The following is a 16691-nucleotide window of genomic DNA, read 5'->3' on the forward strand; positions in this document are numbered from 1 at the left end:
TGTAATGCGTTCATCGGACCATTTCCTCGTCTCATTGTGGTTAGCATTTGTATATCCACAAGACGTACATTTACATGGCTTCTTTACAAAACCATTCTACTGCGGTTGACATAAAGGTATCTGTTAATTATGATGGCATAATTAAAATTATGTTCTGCCGCATCCTTCTCTACCTGCTGGATCTCTACCGATCCAGTGGCTTTTACCCTTGCTGGTTACTTTGAAGATTTTATACGACAGTCGGTGGGAATAAGTTTTATACAGTTACTAGTAGAAAGCCAGCCGTTTTCTTGTGATGGTATTCGTGAGCGTCTCTTGGTGTTCGTAGAGTTCATGGTTTGGTTTGAACCATCGCCTTCCATCTGATAGGATCCTTGTGCCTAATATCCTTCTCAGGTACTTCGTCTCTTGTACTCTGAGGGCTGTGAGTGGGGTCTTCTTAGGCACGCCGCCGCGTACAGCACTGACGATCTGACTATTGCATTATAGTTTTGTAGCTTGACATTCATCGATAGGTGTTTTAAGGCATGCAGATTTCAGCAGGCATGGTATGCCTTGTATAGTTCGATTCTCTTCTGTTCGAGAGCAACTATTTCACTAAGGTCTTCTGTCCGGCCCTGCATTGTAGACGGCAACACGTCCGCCTGTCACTCGACGGCCCAGGGTACGATGCCCGGCCGGGTAAGAAGTTTTCGATTGTTAATGATTAATATCTTTTCCTCTCTTGATATGCTTGATGTCACTCACTCTCATTGCTCGAGGGGCGTCTCTGATATATCTAATGAACTCGGACTTTCTTATATTGATCAGTAGACCTGTTTTAGCCGTTATTGAGGGTAGTGTTTGTAGTATATTTTGAGTGTCTTGCATGTTGTTATCTAGCAAGATCAGGTAATCAGCAAAGACCACGCATGGGATCCATAGGTTGTCTGCTTTGACCCCCATTCTTAATCCGGAATTTATGAACTTATTCATTTATTTCAAGGTACGTTATATCTCTTCTGCTCTTCTCACCTCAACAAAGTAAACAAAAGGATATAAGTTATACTTTATTCTTTCTTCAGTAACATAAATAAATAAATAAATAAATAAATAAATAAATAAATAAATGTATTTATATAATTAAATCATTGACCTGGATAATGTTCTATTTACATGTATTTCCGCAAAATGTACATTTACATGGCTTCTTTACAAAACCACTTGCTGTGGTTGGCATGAAGGAATCTACAGGTTACAAGGAGGAATTCGCAGAACATGACATTCAGCATTAGATTCACTTCCTGCATTGTTCACTGAAGACAAAGGAGATGTGAATGTCATACTTCCCATAACCCACAGCTTTCTTTCTTTCTTTCTTTGTCGAATCTTCAACAATATATTATTTTAGTCCACTTACTAATTACAGTCACATTCTCCTTTTATCACTCGTATTTTCCAGTGATTCAGGAACAAAGTCACACTTGCCTCCTGAAAATTTGCGCTAATGTATTCCAATATATACTCCAGATGTAAGCACATAATATGACAAAGCTGTAATTACAATTCTGTGTCAGACTAAACTAGTAGTTTAGCATTATTTTGAGAATTGAGAGATGAGGATTATTAGATGCTCAGCTACTGTTTGAGATTTGGGGAAGGATTAAAATTGAAAACCTCCATGTCGTTGGTTTGCGCTATGTGCAAGAACTCACAAGGGACAGAATTCTGATTCTGATGTTAATTGAAGGAACATTAGAAATAGTAATATTGAACAGATAATTACTTATGTTTTGTCTATTCAAATAGACACATTTATGTTACAATGCATCAAACCAGAATGAAATTACGTGCAATTATATGTATTGTAGAATTTTATGGCTCTTTATATTAAGTTTGCAAGCGTCTGTGATTTAAATAATCACCTGCGTAATCTTCCTTTTTGATAACTACCTTTCTGGGTTTGTTATTTTTACACCTCTGATCATTACACAATTAAGGATCGAGTTTAACGATCATCTCCTAGTTGCCTTGTGTTCTCGTATCCTCCGTGGCCGCGTCTTTTCTTCTCCCTTTTAACCTGTCATCTTCCACTTACCCCATGTGACCGCTTCACCGACACATTTTATAAATAGTTTCATCCGTGGAGTTCATACCTAACTTAACTCTTATCTCTTCACTTTAATGTTCTCCTATCATTGTTCCTGCCATCCGTCACACCAACCATTTTTCCTTATTTCGTATGTGTTACTTCCAATGTGAATATCATATTCTAATCCCACCCATCCTTCACTAATGTACAACAAAATCCTTCTGAAAAGAGACCTGTCAATGTCTGAAAGGAGTTCATCGTCTACAGTGGTGTGCAGGATCTTTCGTATTCTGGCAGCATTATTAGGGTTGATGCCTTTCTTTATCCCACTATGAAGATTTAGACATTTGGAAGCCAGGCAGAGGATTCTGATACAGCCAAAATTTTCTTTGTTCTTGGTGCCACATGGCTGATGATCTTTCTAGACTCCCGCAAAACACAGTATTACAATAGATCGTCCCATACTCGGCAATGTATACAAGCTCATTTCTATGTCAAACACTTACAATATACTTGAGAAGTTCTACGGGCTAATGTCTGCCTCTACAAATAAAGTGTCAGATTGAATCCAAAAGAGTAATTGGTCGAAAGACAGTTACAGGAGGGGTCATTCATGAATTTTTGCGAATGTTTTAATCGATATGGACTGAGAACATTTATCATACGCACCAATAATAATAATGGTGCTGAGAAGCTTCTGTTTGCATATTTAGGAACATCCATATGGTTCTTACGATATTTGATTTCCCCATGATTGTGAGAAAATCAGATTTCTCTACACATTAACCAATTTCATATCTTTATATACTCCGTGTTAAACCTGCAGAATGCTCCTGGTTGATTTTAAAAATTTAAACTCTCAATTTATTATTTGTACAAGTCTTATTTTTTTCATTTCGAAGGGATACGTGATCGTCAGGAAAATGTTTTCAATTTTTCAGTCAACTTCAAATTATCATTTGAGGTTTATATTATTTTGATATTTTATACAAAGTTGTGGAATTAGCTGCCAGGAACTTACCACACTTTACCATAATGGAATCTCATGGTAATAAATGCTCTGTGATTAGCAACATTTAAAACTGGATTTTCCGTACTTGTGTATAATTTTCAATTGACTCCAACCAATAATCAAGAAAAGATTGAATCATAAGTTTGTTCATTATTGCTAAGGTGGTTTCAACCTGCCGAGGTCATCTGCCCTGTGGGACCAAATGCACTAACTGTTACGTCTAAAGCACAAATTAGAATACTTGATTGTAGTGTTTACATATTAAATATATTTGTCATGATATATATGATAGATGAATTGTTATGTATATTGATCTTCGTTCTAGAATATTGTATTGTGTTCTGAAATCGTAGTTATCTTTTGTTTCAGTGTGGAGATTGATGAAAGATTGACTGTGCACACTAGAGAAGGTTTGCATAATTGTTCACTCTGCGGTATGACATTTAATCACATTTCTGATATTGTAGAACACAAGTTAAGTCACTCTGATGAAAATCCGCGGCTCTGTAGGGATGGCAGTACTTTGCCTTTTAGAAATTCCACTAGCAAAGGACACAAACCAAGTGGGGAATGCAAGAGAACGCTTGTTCAGAAGACTTTACTTGAAACCCGCAAGCGAAGACAACCTGATGAAAGGCCTTATTATTGTGAACTGTGCAACAGCACGTTCAAACGCAGGTCTAATCTCCGAAACCACATGGTAGTTCACTCTGGAGAACGGCCATTTTCATGTGATTTATGCAATAAGAAGTTTACTCAGAAGAGTGCCCTTTTAATCCATACGAGGCTGCATACCGGGGAAAAGCCGCACCGTTGTGAACAATGCAGTAAAGCCTTCAGTGACAAAGGTTCTCTCCAAAGTCATGTACGAAAGCACACTGGAGAAAGGCCGTATTGTTGTAGGCAATGTAGAAAAGCATTTTCCCAAAAAGGAACACTTCTAATACATATGCGGACTCATACCGGCGAGAGGCCGTACTCTTGTCTGGAATGCAATCGATCGTTTGCCCATAGGGGTAATCTTCGTTCGCACATGACAATTCATTCTGGGCAACGGCCATATCGTTGCGAAAAATGTGATAAAGCATATACTCAGAAACGCGCTCTTCAGACTCACGTTCGGGTACACACTGGAGAATGACCGTGCCGTACTCTTTTAACTTTGGAATAAATTATTTACGCAATGCCTCTGTGTTGTTCTGGAATAATTGGAGCCGATTACTCTGGTTTTCCTCCTCATCTTTCATTCTAGCAACACTCTCCAACATCATTCCATTTCATCTGTGTCATTAAGCAGTGCTCCCAGCGGAGAACGACAGGCTTCGGCACCCGACGCAATTCCTAACATTACACTAGGTGATGGCTTCATATGTTCGATCTCTGATCCGGTCTAATGATTAGAAATTGGCTTGTGAATTTTCATTTTTATTTACTTAGTAAATTTCTCTTCCTAAACATTTCGTAACTCACTCTGCCCAAAACTGCAGGAATGCCGTACCGGTGGTGACAAGGCAATAAAACGTTTGGCTAGCAGAGTCTACGAACATACATGATAATCCACTATGCGGCTCGTCAGCATATCCGAATTCACATGGTAATATAATCTTCACAAGGAACTAGTAATGTTATTGGCTTTACGTTTCACTACCTACTTTTACGGTATTTAGAGACCCCGTGGGCCGAGTTTAATTCCGCAGGAGTTCTTCTACGTACCAATAAATCTACCGACACGAGGCTGAAGTAATTTTAGTAACTTCAGCCATGATGGAACCTGCCAAGTTGGGACCAGAAGGCCAGCATCTCAACCATCTGAACCATTTAGCCCGTCTCTGAAGAAATATCAAGTAGTTGCGAACAATGGAGTAAAACGTTTATTTTGCAAAGTACTCTTCGAACATACATTGAGCCATTCGTATGGATGAACAGTTGAAACACGCGCAGCAATAGTACGCTTTCATGAAAATCCAAACTTTAAAGCCAAGTTTATGTTCAGTTTCAGAAATATTCTAGAATTATTTACATAGGGAATTATAGAGTACATTAAATTAGTCATCCCCTTTGCCAGGTCTTGTGTAACTATTAGGTGCAGCGCTGTCTTCACATTTCTGCCTAAGAGACAATGAAGAGAGGGTTATCAAAGAGATTCAGATGTTTGAGGTTGAAATGCCTGTGCATGTGAAAGACAAATCTCCTGTCAGGGAACGAATTGGACTTTTCTTTATGTCCATTCAACTACCGGGCAGTCATACAGTGACGGGAGGATAAATCCGTCATACGCGCTATTACCAACTTCATACCTGTCTGCAGGCTGTGATTCAATTTTAAGAGAAAAATGCTGAATTACGCGGTTCAGGATATTAGCTAGAAAATACTGTCGCACTGTGTAATAAGAGTGGAGGTTTGGAACCTCTTATTAGCTAAAAACCTGATTAAATATGCTGCTGCATTTGAGGGTATCTGCATTGGCATAACTGGCCCACTCTATCAGAATATTGGAGATAAAATTCGGATAGTTCTCTTCGCGTGTGCCGTATATAGGACAATACACTACGAACTCGTGAATTATCATAGTAATAATTTCTTCATTATGACTGTCAGAGTATCTATGATTCGAAGAGGAAGATCATGTACACAGACAATGGAACCAGTTCCATTGGCACAGATTACACGCCCCAGAGTCTCAATTGGAATCAGATAATGTCCTTCTCCCCCATGATTGAAATTAAATTCAACGTATATTCAACAAACAGCTGCATGTTTGGGAGGTTGGTGGAAGGAATTTCTGTGCCACTCGAACGAACCCCTGAAAAGAAATATAGGACAAGTGACCTTCACATATCGTCCTCACTATGGCAAACTAGTGAAAGTGAATAATTAGTGAAACTTCAGTTCTTATTTTTGGTCTAGATTTTATTATTTATATAATGTCTACCGTCTAATATAGTTTCACATCTGGAGCTTGCTCTGTGTGGCTAACACATAAAACAAAACTGTAAGCATGAACATTGATTTGACATAAGTAATCACAACTTCTTTCAGCTCTCCTAATTTGTTGCCCATATGCAGATTCGTTAGTTTGCTAGAGGGGAACGATATGGAAAACCTGAAACTCTGTTACATGACCGATAAACCAGCCTAAATTCCCGACCTCTCACTTAAACTCAGTGTGTATATACTACCTGAAGTATGTGACCTTTTGTTATTCCATACATGATATTTTCGAAACTGGTGTTTCATATTTTGCTATGATTGGTGGGAAGATCCTAAATTGAATGGCCACATATCTGCGTGCATAAAAATTTATCTTACGGCAGATTTCGCAATGAATACATATTTCATGGCAGGAAGAGAAATCATTGATCAACATCTGAAAATTTGAGGTATGTTGTTAGTCGAGGTTGCGACTACCAAATTATTTGGACACCTCGTAGAAGTTTATCCTGGTTGGTATGGAGTTGCGAGGGTAGTCAAGGTGATGACCGAAGCAGGAGAAAAGACCTGTACAGTGGCTCTGGCTTCTGATGATACAGCTGATGGGTGTCAGTCCGAGGACTCTAGTCTAAAGAGGGTTTCAGTACATCTTAAAAGACACCTAATGTCATTACTAGGTCTGAAGAATTATTACAATGCCCAAAAGACTAGAGTTGTGATATTGAATATGAAAGGAGGGTGCTATTTTGTGTTGAAAAATTCCAAGGTGTGAGAACTTCTTTCTTGATAGAACTTCCTTGTGTTTAGTAGTTTACTGCATTCCACACTTCAAGTTAGCAGCCAGTGCGTTTTTAAAAGAACCATTGGTTCAGCTGTGATGTAGCTTTTATCCATTGCCAGTTTTCTATGGATTTTTGTTGCTATGGTAGATGATGATTCGTACAGGAGGGAAAGATAGGGAAAGTAATTGTTTGCTGAAGGTTTACCCAATTGAATGGTGGCACCTTTTAAGAGCTTGTAGGAAGAGAGAAATTCTTATGTTGATTGAGGTAGAGAAATAATTCCACTAAGTTGTTAAAAAATGGTTCTTAGTGGGAAATTTGGTGGCAGAGGAACAGAAATTAGAAAATCAAGGAATTGTTAAGCTGTGAGGGTAACAGCACAGGCCGGACGAGAGGCCAGCACCCTTTCTTCATAAGAAACAAATAGGCTTTCAGAGCCACAAGTATTTCTCGGAATATTGATGAAGAAATTGTAACTATGACAACAATGGTGAATGAATCATATGCCATTCATTTTACGATTTGAAGTACGGAATGTAAGGAGCTATACAGGCCAGGAGCTGCAACCAGTGTGGACAGAAAAATCCAGAAATACAAATTAAACAAAGTTGCAGTGCAAGAAATCAAGTGTGAGGATGTGGGTTGCATTCCTGTTGTGAACTCGACTATCATTAATGGACGCTGTGATCGAAGGCTCACATTAGGTGATGATTTTTGACTGGATAAGACCTTGGCAACTATATTTTCAGAGTTTGTGTTATTCGAATAGAGAATCTCTGTCTTAACTGTGGATATTTAACACAAAGCGAGTTTCGTCCTATGGAAGGCGGCTCGAGTGAAAAGATGCATTCTATATACAGCAAGAAGCGGTAATAGATGTCATCTGAACAGAAACTGCAGTATCTTCATCGGTGACATGTACGCTAAATTGGGGAAAGAGCAGATGTTCCAAGACGTGATAGGAAGACGCAACCTACATTAACTAAGCGTTGATGTGAGATTCATTTGCTTAACCACGTAAGCAAGTCTGTTCATCTCCAGTACAAATTTCCGATATATAACCATACATAACTGGGCACGGGTGTTCCCAGGTGGGAGGACTATAAATCAGATTGGCCACATCGCCAAGTGCAGGATGTCTGATGTGACGACGGCACGGAGAGCGGAATGTGGAATTGATCATTGACTTGTCAAAGGGCGCTTAGATGCCTTGTTGGAAGGCTCAAAATGGAGCAATAAAGACCGTATAACAACTGCAACTTAACAACCGCTTCGACCATGCTCAGGGGACTGAGCCTTAAGAATATGAGCGCAGTGATTGACACAGCAAGAAAAACACAATCAAAGGAGACATAATAGGCAAGAAAATCGGGTTTGGAAAGCAATTCGCAGATGCCCTGAAAAGGAGTAAGGAAGTCAGGAACAAATAGCTGAAGGAGACTAAACTGTCGCCACAGGTAAAGTGCGATTTGGGGTGATTCGGAGAGGTAACCAAGCAACGCAGAGAGAAGCAAGGACGAAGATTCTTAAAGGCATAGTTGAGACAGAAGCAGATTTCTGGAGGGAAAAGACCAGGAAAATGTCGAAAAGGTGAAGTGCTTTAGCAAAAGGTGCCAGGTCAGGTCGAACTTTGTTAAAGAGTCTGATGATGCATCGATGTTGACATTGCCCAGGGATGGAAGGAATACTTTGATAGCTCCTCAACCGTGATTAACCTGACATATTGTTCGAGTTCGATTCCAAACCACAGCAGATTAGCCCCACCTAACCTTGACGAGATCAAGACCCAAATCAAACGGCCGAAGAAGAATAAGAGCCCAGGTGAAGACGGAATATAGTCAGAGATGATCCAGAACAGAGGAAAGAAAATTTAATGAAGAACACACCGTCTGATATAAGCAATATGGACCAATATAGAACTACCAGCAGAATGGAAAACGGCTGTGATCTATCCGATCCATAAGAAGGGTGATAACTATCGAACAGTTGCCCTTCCTAATGTCCGCCGAAAGATCCTGTCCAACTGCCTCGTAGACAGAACTCAATCCTTGACAGAATCAGTGATAGTTTAATACCAAGGAGGTTTCTGGCCAAGGCGGTCGGCACTAGATTACACAATCGTTCTCCGGCAGGTCACAGAAGAACTGCTCGTACGAAATAATAATAACATTAATAAAATATAATTGCTGCCTCTGTCCATCTTAGGAAATTTCAGCATAAGCTAATCACTGTATTATTTTCCTTGGTGCATTCCACTATCGACCTGGTTCGGTTTGGGCGTGTGTATTTTTGACAAATTCTACATACATTGTTACATAGTTCACACAATTTTCATCTGGGCCATGAAACATTTTTTGGGAGCAGTTCCTCTGGTGAAAACTGCAAGTCAGGTCACGATTTTTCGCATCACACATAGTGTCTATCCACCTTCTGTCCGGCATTGCACTTGTTTAAAATTCCATCGGATGCCTCACCTTTTACTCTGTAGATTTTCGATCAGCTTCTTGTAACTCTCCGTAGTCGGTAGTAGTACAGTTATCTGTAGATCTTCATTTCTCTTGCTAGCATATATATCAGTCTGGGTTTGGTTGCCTTCGATACTCGGCGGACTCTTTTAAGAAACCTGGATTTTATCTTTTCTATCTCTTCCAAATGCTTGTAGTTAAGAAATTTCCATATTAGTTCAAGTCCGTATGTCAGAACAGGAAGTACCTTCATCTGATAAACTGCCATTGCTGATTGAATTGATATGATATTTTTATGTCGAATATCGATTATAGCTTTTATTGACCAATTTGTGCCCGTGATTTTCCGGTATCTTTGCAACCTGTATCAGAATGTACGTATATGCGGCAAATTTTAGCTTATGGAAACAGCTTTTGAAGAGCTAAACAAAGCTGATGCTGTATGCATTGGTTAGTCTTTAGAAGCTATGTGTGTGATGGGAGTTCATGGAGTCTTGGTATAAACATAACTTTGATTTCTTAAGTTCCAATATCACGACACTTAGAAATAAACTCTGCAGGATATTCTTGATGTCTGTGATAAACTTTTCAATTCTCTCGGGGAGCCCGGGAAACAAATGTTAGTGAAATAAAGGAACACCTTTCCATCGAATCCGGAGTGCAAATAAGTAGTGTCCTTAGTGGCAACAAAGATCTTGAACCCAACGAAGAAGAATTTTCAATGTCAGGCATTGTGTGTTTTTAAATATCACAATTGACTAAATTGGACGCGGAGAAAAGCTTTTCGTGATACAAAACTCTTTTAGCTGAAAGCCAGAATTCTCAGCATAAGCTGCATTGTAGCAAGGTTTCATGGCGACGAAGGCGATTTGAATTTTTTCTGAATCAGCACTTTTATTGTTACCAACACATCAAGGTCAATGACCTCTAACATAACCTACCCTAATCAAATTGTTCTAACCTAATCTCACATGCTACATGGTATAGGAGCACAGGCCAGGTTAGTGACCAGTTTAAGTGGAGAAGGTGTCTAACCTCTGTCCCCATGGTCTAGCTAACATTCAGCAGTCCTCCAGTTCACTTCAGGCTTTATGCCCGAGAGCGGCGGACCACTGGAGAGACCAGTATAATGTTGGAGATCACTCTCTCTTTTATGTAGTAGTGCAACGTGGAGAAGGGGGGAGAAATGGGAAGGTGGAGAGGAATAAATAGCGATTTCTTATTGCTCAGTGGTGGAAGACATAGACAACGGCACATGTCGTAGATTACGGTAAAGGAAGGTAGGGGGTGACATGGGGACCGCTCTTCTCTTCCAATGGTTATGACTGGCAGCACACGTCTTAAGATGGCAGTATGTTTGCGATCGTATTTTGAATGTTGACAGCTTTCTTATAGGCAAGAGAATTCTTTAGTTGGCTGATAGATCGCAGCTCGTGCCAATGATGATGAAATGTTTGGAAAGAGAGAGCGGGTGTTTAGAATACTGACCGCTGTTACATGGGCAAAAAAGTTCCTTAGCTGTTTGAGCTCAGCTCGTACCAAAGGTAGCGGTATGTTTGGAGAGACATCCAGTATTTTGAATACTGACAGCTGTCACATGGGCAAGACATTGCATAGTTCAGGTCAAAAATGGTGGCATGCTTTGATACGGAGAGCGCATGTTTTGAATATTGAAAGGTGTCAAAAGCGCTAATTGTAGTTATAGATAGCTCTCATCATGAAGAGTCTATATAGGAATCTCCTGTCGATATTCGACTAAAATTTGAGACATCTGAAAATATTCCTTGTAACACTGCACCCCACTGCCTCATAATCCACATGTCTCATGTGACTTACTACCCACTATCATATATCGTTACACGGCTATAAATAAGAATATTTCTACACCGTTACGCTAAGCGGGTGCTTCTACATCGATGATCATGGAGCAGAAATAAAAAGTCAAAGTGGACGCAGTACATTATTTCGGTAACAAACAACTTGGAGAAAATTGTATGTGCAAATCACACACCGAGTCTGACACTATAGTAGTGAGTAAGAGGTCACCCTTAAAATACGTTCGTTAAAATGCCATAACGTTTAACCCCTCCCAAATGAAACAAGTTGAAACAATTGCTAATAACCTTCTTGTTTCGGGAAACATAATCAATAAATATGACTGAGCTATAGTGTCAACTTCACAACAAAAATAGATTAGAGAAATATAGGCTCATGCGTTTGGAAAACTTCTTACCGAATAGTGAGGTCATGAAGTTAATTGTAACTGTGGTGTTTTATACAAGCATTATACGCAATATATATGGCAAAAGATCTTAGTCTCTTAATTAAGGAAATGTTGAACAACCTCGTGAATGTACATCACTTATATTCCTCATGATGTATTATGCATTTGCATTTGGCGGACTTTTCTCAAAACTGGTCGTAATATTTTCAAAGAGAGGGGAACGTGAACAACAAGAGAAGAAAAGCAGACTTGTTCATGTTGAGACGAAATTCAAACGCAAAGGAAAAGTGCCAAAGAAAGGTTCATTTGGACTTTGCAACTCGGGCAATAACGATAAATTTACGAACGTCCTATTTTTGAGCATACCTCCATCCACTAAATTATCGTACACTTTAGTATCATTCGTGTAATCACCCCGTTTCGAGCCAACTATTTCATGGTTGGCCCCTAAGGCTATTGCTGCTTATTATGAACTTAGAAACTTACTCTGTGAATCACAGCATTTTACTATGTATTTAGCTCCTGGGTACCTATCAACGTATGTTGCTTCAGATGTGGAACATGTTCGGGAAATTATAACTTCACATACCAAGAAACATTAGATATAGCTGTATGAACTGCAGGTAAAAGTAATCACTACGATGGAAGCATACTTGGTTTTGATGGAATAAATCCATTCACAAAGACTGTATACTGTCCAGGAGGGAATTTAGCTATGTACTTCAAAGCTATGTTATAGAAGAGGAAACTACATCGATGTCCTTTATAGTTGTGTTAATAGAAGAAAAACCCACATTGTTTTATTTCTTTGTTACAGTTACCTTAACTTTTACCATATTTTACCGCTACTCATTATCATGTCTACTTATATCAATGACTTGCACAGTTTTCGTTCTAACAAAAAATGCACATTTTTTCACCCTACCACAGGTAAGTATTATTTTATGCATACGTTCCAATGTTTGTTCCAGCTACATGTCTCGAGAATGCCGTACGTATAAACAGGCTGAGCTTAAGCTCTTTCAGAATACAAGTAGTTTGGACAATCCATGGACAATCCAATCAGTGGATGAGCCATCAAGTGAGGATGGACTGGGTGGTCCTCGTCTGTGGACATATGGATGAATCTTCATAAGTTGACACACTGGCAAGACTTGTGGATGAGTCCACATATGCCAATGGACCTAGTAGTTCAGACTGACCTCGTCTGTGGACGTATGGACGACTCCACGAAAGGTTAGTGAAATTAGAGATGAATTTACGATAGAAATGAAAGGTGATGATTCGGGCTTCACCCTTAACGAAAGTCATAGATGGTGAGAGTTTTAGACTTATCTACTTACACTCAGCTAGGAGAAACAGCTTAGCAAAGGAAACCTTGGATAGTTTAAAGGATCAGCCTTTTTAATTCGCTGTAGGTGGTCACTAACATGAACAATGAGTTCCTCAAATGATTCACTGTACACAAGTACGTCGAAATAGTGGTAAAAGTAGTGAAATTTGACGTTAGAAAGGATTTCGTCCAGGTGCCCAGCAAGTACAGGCGCTCTAGTCGATAACACGAAAGATACTTCGTTAAATTCACACAAGCTCCAATCCGTAGCGAAGGCTGTGAGGTTTCAGACTTCTGGTGTCATGGAATCTCATATTAAGACTAACTTACCTCTTATGCGGAACCACGGAAATCATGAGTGAAAGTCAAGGACGGAAATAAAGTGTAAGATTACTTCCTTATTCATGACGCTATTATCTGCCACTGGCCGAAAATCGCTTTGTGGTTTAGGTACAAGGAAAATAGGGGATGAATAAACGGAAGCTGTTGGACGGATAATTCGATCACTAAGTATCTCGTTTATAATCACATTTTTGTCAAGGCTAGACGGTATGGAAGAAATCTCACGGATATCGAATCCGTCACTTCAATCTTAATCATATTAGTGACTCCTTTCTTTTGTCAGGACATCATAAATAGCTCCACCAAGACAATGAAAAAAACACACCCGGTCTTAAGGTAAGTGGCTAAGATCTAAAGGCGTCTTATCGTGTTGGTGCGAAAACATACGATGCAGAATTACTATTTTAAAAGAGAAATGCTAAGTGATCACAAATCTTGAACTGCAATGCACGACGAATTTCTAGTAACAAAGAACCGAAATTTCCAGGTGAAATTGGCGACTCTGTCCTTAGAAGAAACGGAACCGAAAATTTCTCGGATTGAACAATTGACCGAAACACAGTTCGGAAAAGAGGGAGAACAGTCTGAAAATGTACAAGAAGATTTCACTTTCAAATATCACTCTTCACTAATGAAAGGTAAAATACTCCCTGAATATAATAGGGTTTCATTTTGATCGAATGCCGTAAACCCACGACAGTTGGACGAAATCTGTAATTATCTAACAGGACAAGAAATATAACAAGAACTAGGTTTGGAAAGCTGACAGACACATGTATTCTTGACCGAGTTGGAACACGCAGGACTTGAAAGAGTACTAAAACTGAGGTTAGATTATGAATGACCCTTGCTGGGTCCGTAACTACGGATGACTAAACCTTGTGACGTAGTCAAATGGTATCGATTCTGAAACTACATCAAGACTAGAGGCATTACAGTATCTAGCAAATTGTTGGTGGGATTCACAATTGAAACAGTTCACTGGTGCAGAAGTTCCCCCTTGTCGGGGCGCCGAATTAGAGCACTACCGCGCATTTATTTCTTAGATGATCAGACGATCCACATGCAAATCATTTGCGGGAAACAACAGTCCTACACGAGGAAGAGCGAGATACAGAGTTAGTAGGTGCAGGTTCATGTGCGATCATCAGGGTGTCCGCGTATTTGACACCCTCAACAGATACAGACGTAGCTTCCAGTACAACAAAAACTAGAGGACGAGATAATAAGCAAAGTTTTGAATTATGGCCCTCGTTGATAGCAGTGATCATCTGAGTTTCAGAATAAATTAGTGCAAAGACACTTTCATATAATTTTATAACTTGAATGAAATCAGCCAAGTTCTCATCAAAGCGTTACACACTGAAACAGCACATTTGGGCTAGAAAGAATGAAAATATCCAACAGATGAGTGTGGATGTTTCCTAGAGAACTCTTGTATTTCATCTGCCAGAAACCCACTGTGTAAGGATAGATAATTTGAAATTTCTGCGTGTGAGAAAATGCGGACACTAATACACGGTTCTGAAACTCAAAAAAGGAAATGAAGGAATAAAATAACATCGCTGGTGGAGTTAACTGATATTATTAACGTTCCAGTCAGTAAAACAAAACGAGCAAGGGGCAAGTTACTGAACCCTTTGGAAAACACAGAGTAGACATGAACGGATTGTACTGGTTGTGGCTCCAATGAGCCTCGGACATTCTGATTGCATGAAAACATGCTTTCTCTTGAATTATTGTCTTCCTCCTCCACACTGTCAGCAGCAGGTTGAATATCGTAGAGGTTATTAATGCTATTACCAGTTAACAAGCACCCAAGGAATCACCAGATTAACGATGGTCGACAAAGTCCTCCGAAACTATTGAAAAATCAAAAGTCTGGCCTGAATACATCTGAGATGATTAACGGAAGGCTCGCCACTTGAGGAAAGCTAATTACTGAGTTATGCTCTGCAAAAAGTACTCACTGACTTTCTTTCCCTCAAAAGCAGGAATCGGAACAGGCTGAGACAAGGCTGTTTAGGAAGTGGCTCATCGGCATTTACGTTGTCAGCAGATCGGACTTTTCTAATAAGTTCTCGTAAGGTACCATAGACAAGACACGTCCCGTGGGTGAGGCATATTTAAACTATAGATTATACTTAATTTTTCAGATCCTAGGGAGAAAAATCAACAAAATGGATCAAATTGATGTTTGTCCATGCCTATTTAACGATGCTCTGCTGCTGCTTATTACATCAAGTTTAGGAGAGCGGAAAAAATATTTGGGACTAACGTCCTGAGCAAATGTTGACCACAAGAGGAATTGTAAATTTTGAGGTAAGTCCAAAAATTTTTCTTTCTATTTAACTTTCTCTTTTAGCAACTCAACAAGAATAACAACAATAAATACAGGGGTAAATGACAATAGCAAGAGATCACTGAGCTTTAAGGTTATCTGGGGAGATTATCTCCCAGTTGCACCAAGGCTTATTAGCCTCTGTTTTGTTCATACGAATTTTAGGTGAAATTTCACAACCAGGTAGAGTGAGCTCTGAATTTGATATACTCTTTAAATTATACTCCACAGGAAGAAGGAAGTCCCAACTTTCAATGCAATAAGAGCCTAGTATCAAGATCAAGGCACCTTGTTAATACATTTCCACAGAGGAATAGAGACCTTCAAGGCTTACTAGCGTTTACACACATGACCCTCACTGCCCTTATTCCACAATGAAATAACAAACGACGGACTCGGATCAGAAGGATCAAAGAAACAGCAGCAGAAGTTGGTGTTTCCGGCCTAGAAGAAATGAGATGTTTGAGAGGAAAAAGGCCAAACTCAAGAGAATAGGATGCCGATCCCACTGAAGCAACCCCATGAAATGATCACAGTGAAACCTAACAGGACAGAAGGCACCATGACACAGTGGATAAGCCATGCTACATTGCGACTGAGATGGGAAAATTAACAACAAATGATGAAACACGAGAAATATTAAATTTAGAAACACTTAGAAGAAAACAAAACGAACAAGAGAAACGAGGTTTACATGCATCCTTATGAAATTACACTTACCTGCAGCGCAACGCTGGTAACATCCCGTCGCCACACTCAAGAAAGTAAGTAAACATGATCACGATCAAGAAAGCCGCCTACCTTGGATGCTGCCTTAAACGAGGGAGATCATCGCACGTCGATGCACCAGTTACGGTAGTCTCTGGAAGGCCAAAATCTGCCTTATTTGTAATGGCGAGCTGGGCTATGTTTGATTGATTTAAGTTTTAAACTTCACTTTAGACAACTAAAGAAACTTATTAAATAAACCAGATAGTGCCAACTAATATTACAATTCTCTATTAAACATAGTTCATTCAAATTTCGTAGATGGAACCCCAAATCAAATCAGAGCTATCTGCCTGCATGGCTTAGAACTTTACCTTGATGTAAAGTTTTCGGTTTATCCTTAAGATGCCTCTCAGTCTAGGAGTAGGAAGTGCTGCCTAGCCGTAGGGTGAGGCGTTACTGTTGGTAAAACAATTTATGGG

At 39.5% G+C, this 16691-nt stretch overlaps 1 protein-coding gene across 1 annotated transcript in view; it reads left to right on the plus strand.

The window, feature by feature from the left end:
* The window catches only part of LOC136874408 (zinc finger protein 182), a 113674-nt gene extending 101064 nt beyond the window's left edge, over positions 1-12610 (plus strand). The window contains exons 5-7 of the mRNA XM_068227786.1: positions 3453-3948; positions 5682-5848; positions 12457-12610. Of these exons, the coding sequence (XP_068083887.1) occupies positions 3453-3948; positions 5682-5848; positions 12457-12610 (817 nt within the window). The remainder of the gene's footprint in view (positions 1-3452; positions 3949-5681; positions 5849-12456) is intronic.
* Positions 12611-16691: the final 4081 nt, after the last annotated feature.

This window comes from Anabrus simplex, chromosome 5, assembly GCF_040414725.1.
Source record: "Anabrus simplex isolate iqAnaSimp1 chromosome 5, ASM4041472v1, whole genome shotgun sequence".
Taxonomy (NCBI): Eukaryota; Metazoa; Arthropoda; class Insecta; order Orthoptera; family Tettigoniidae; genus Anabrus; species Anabrus simplex.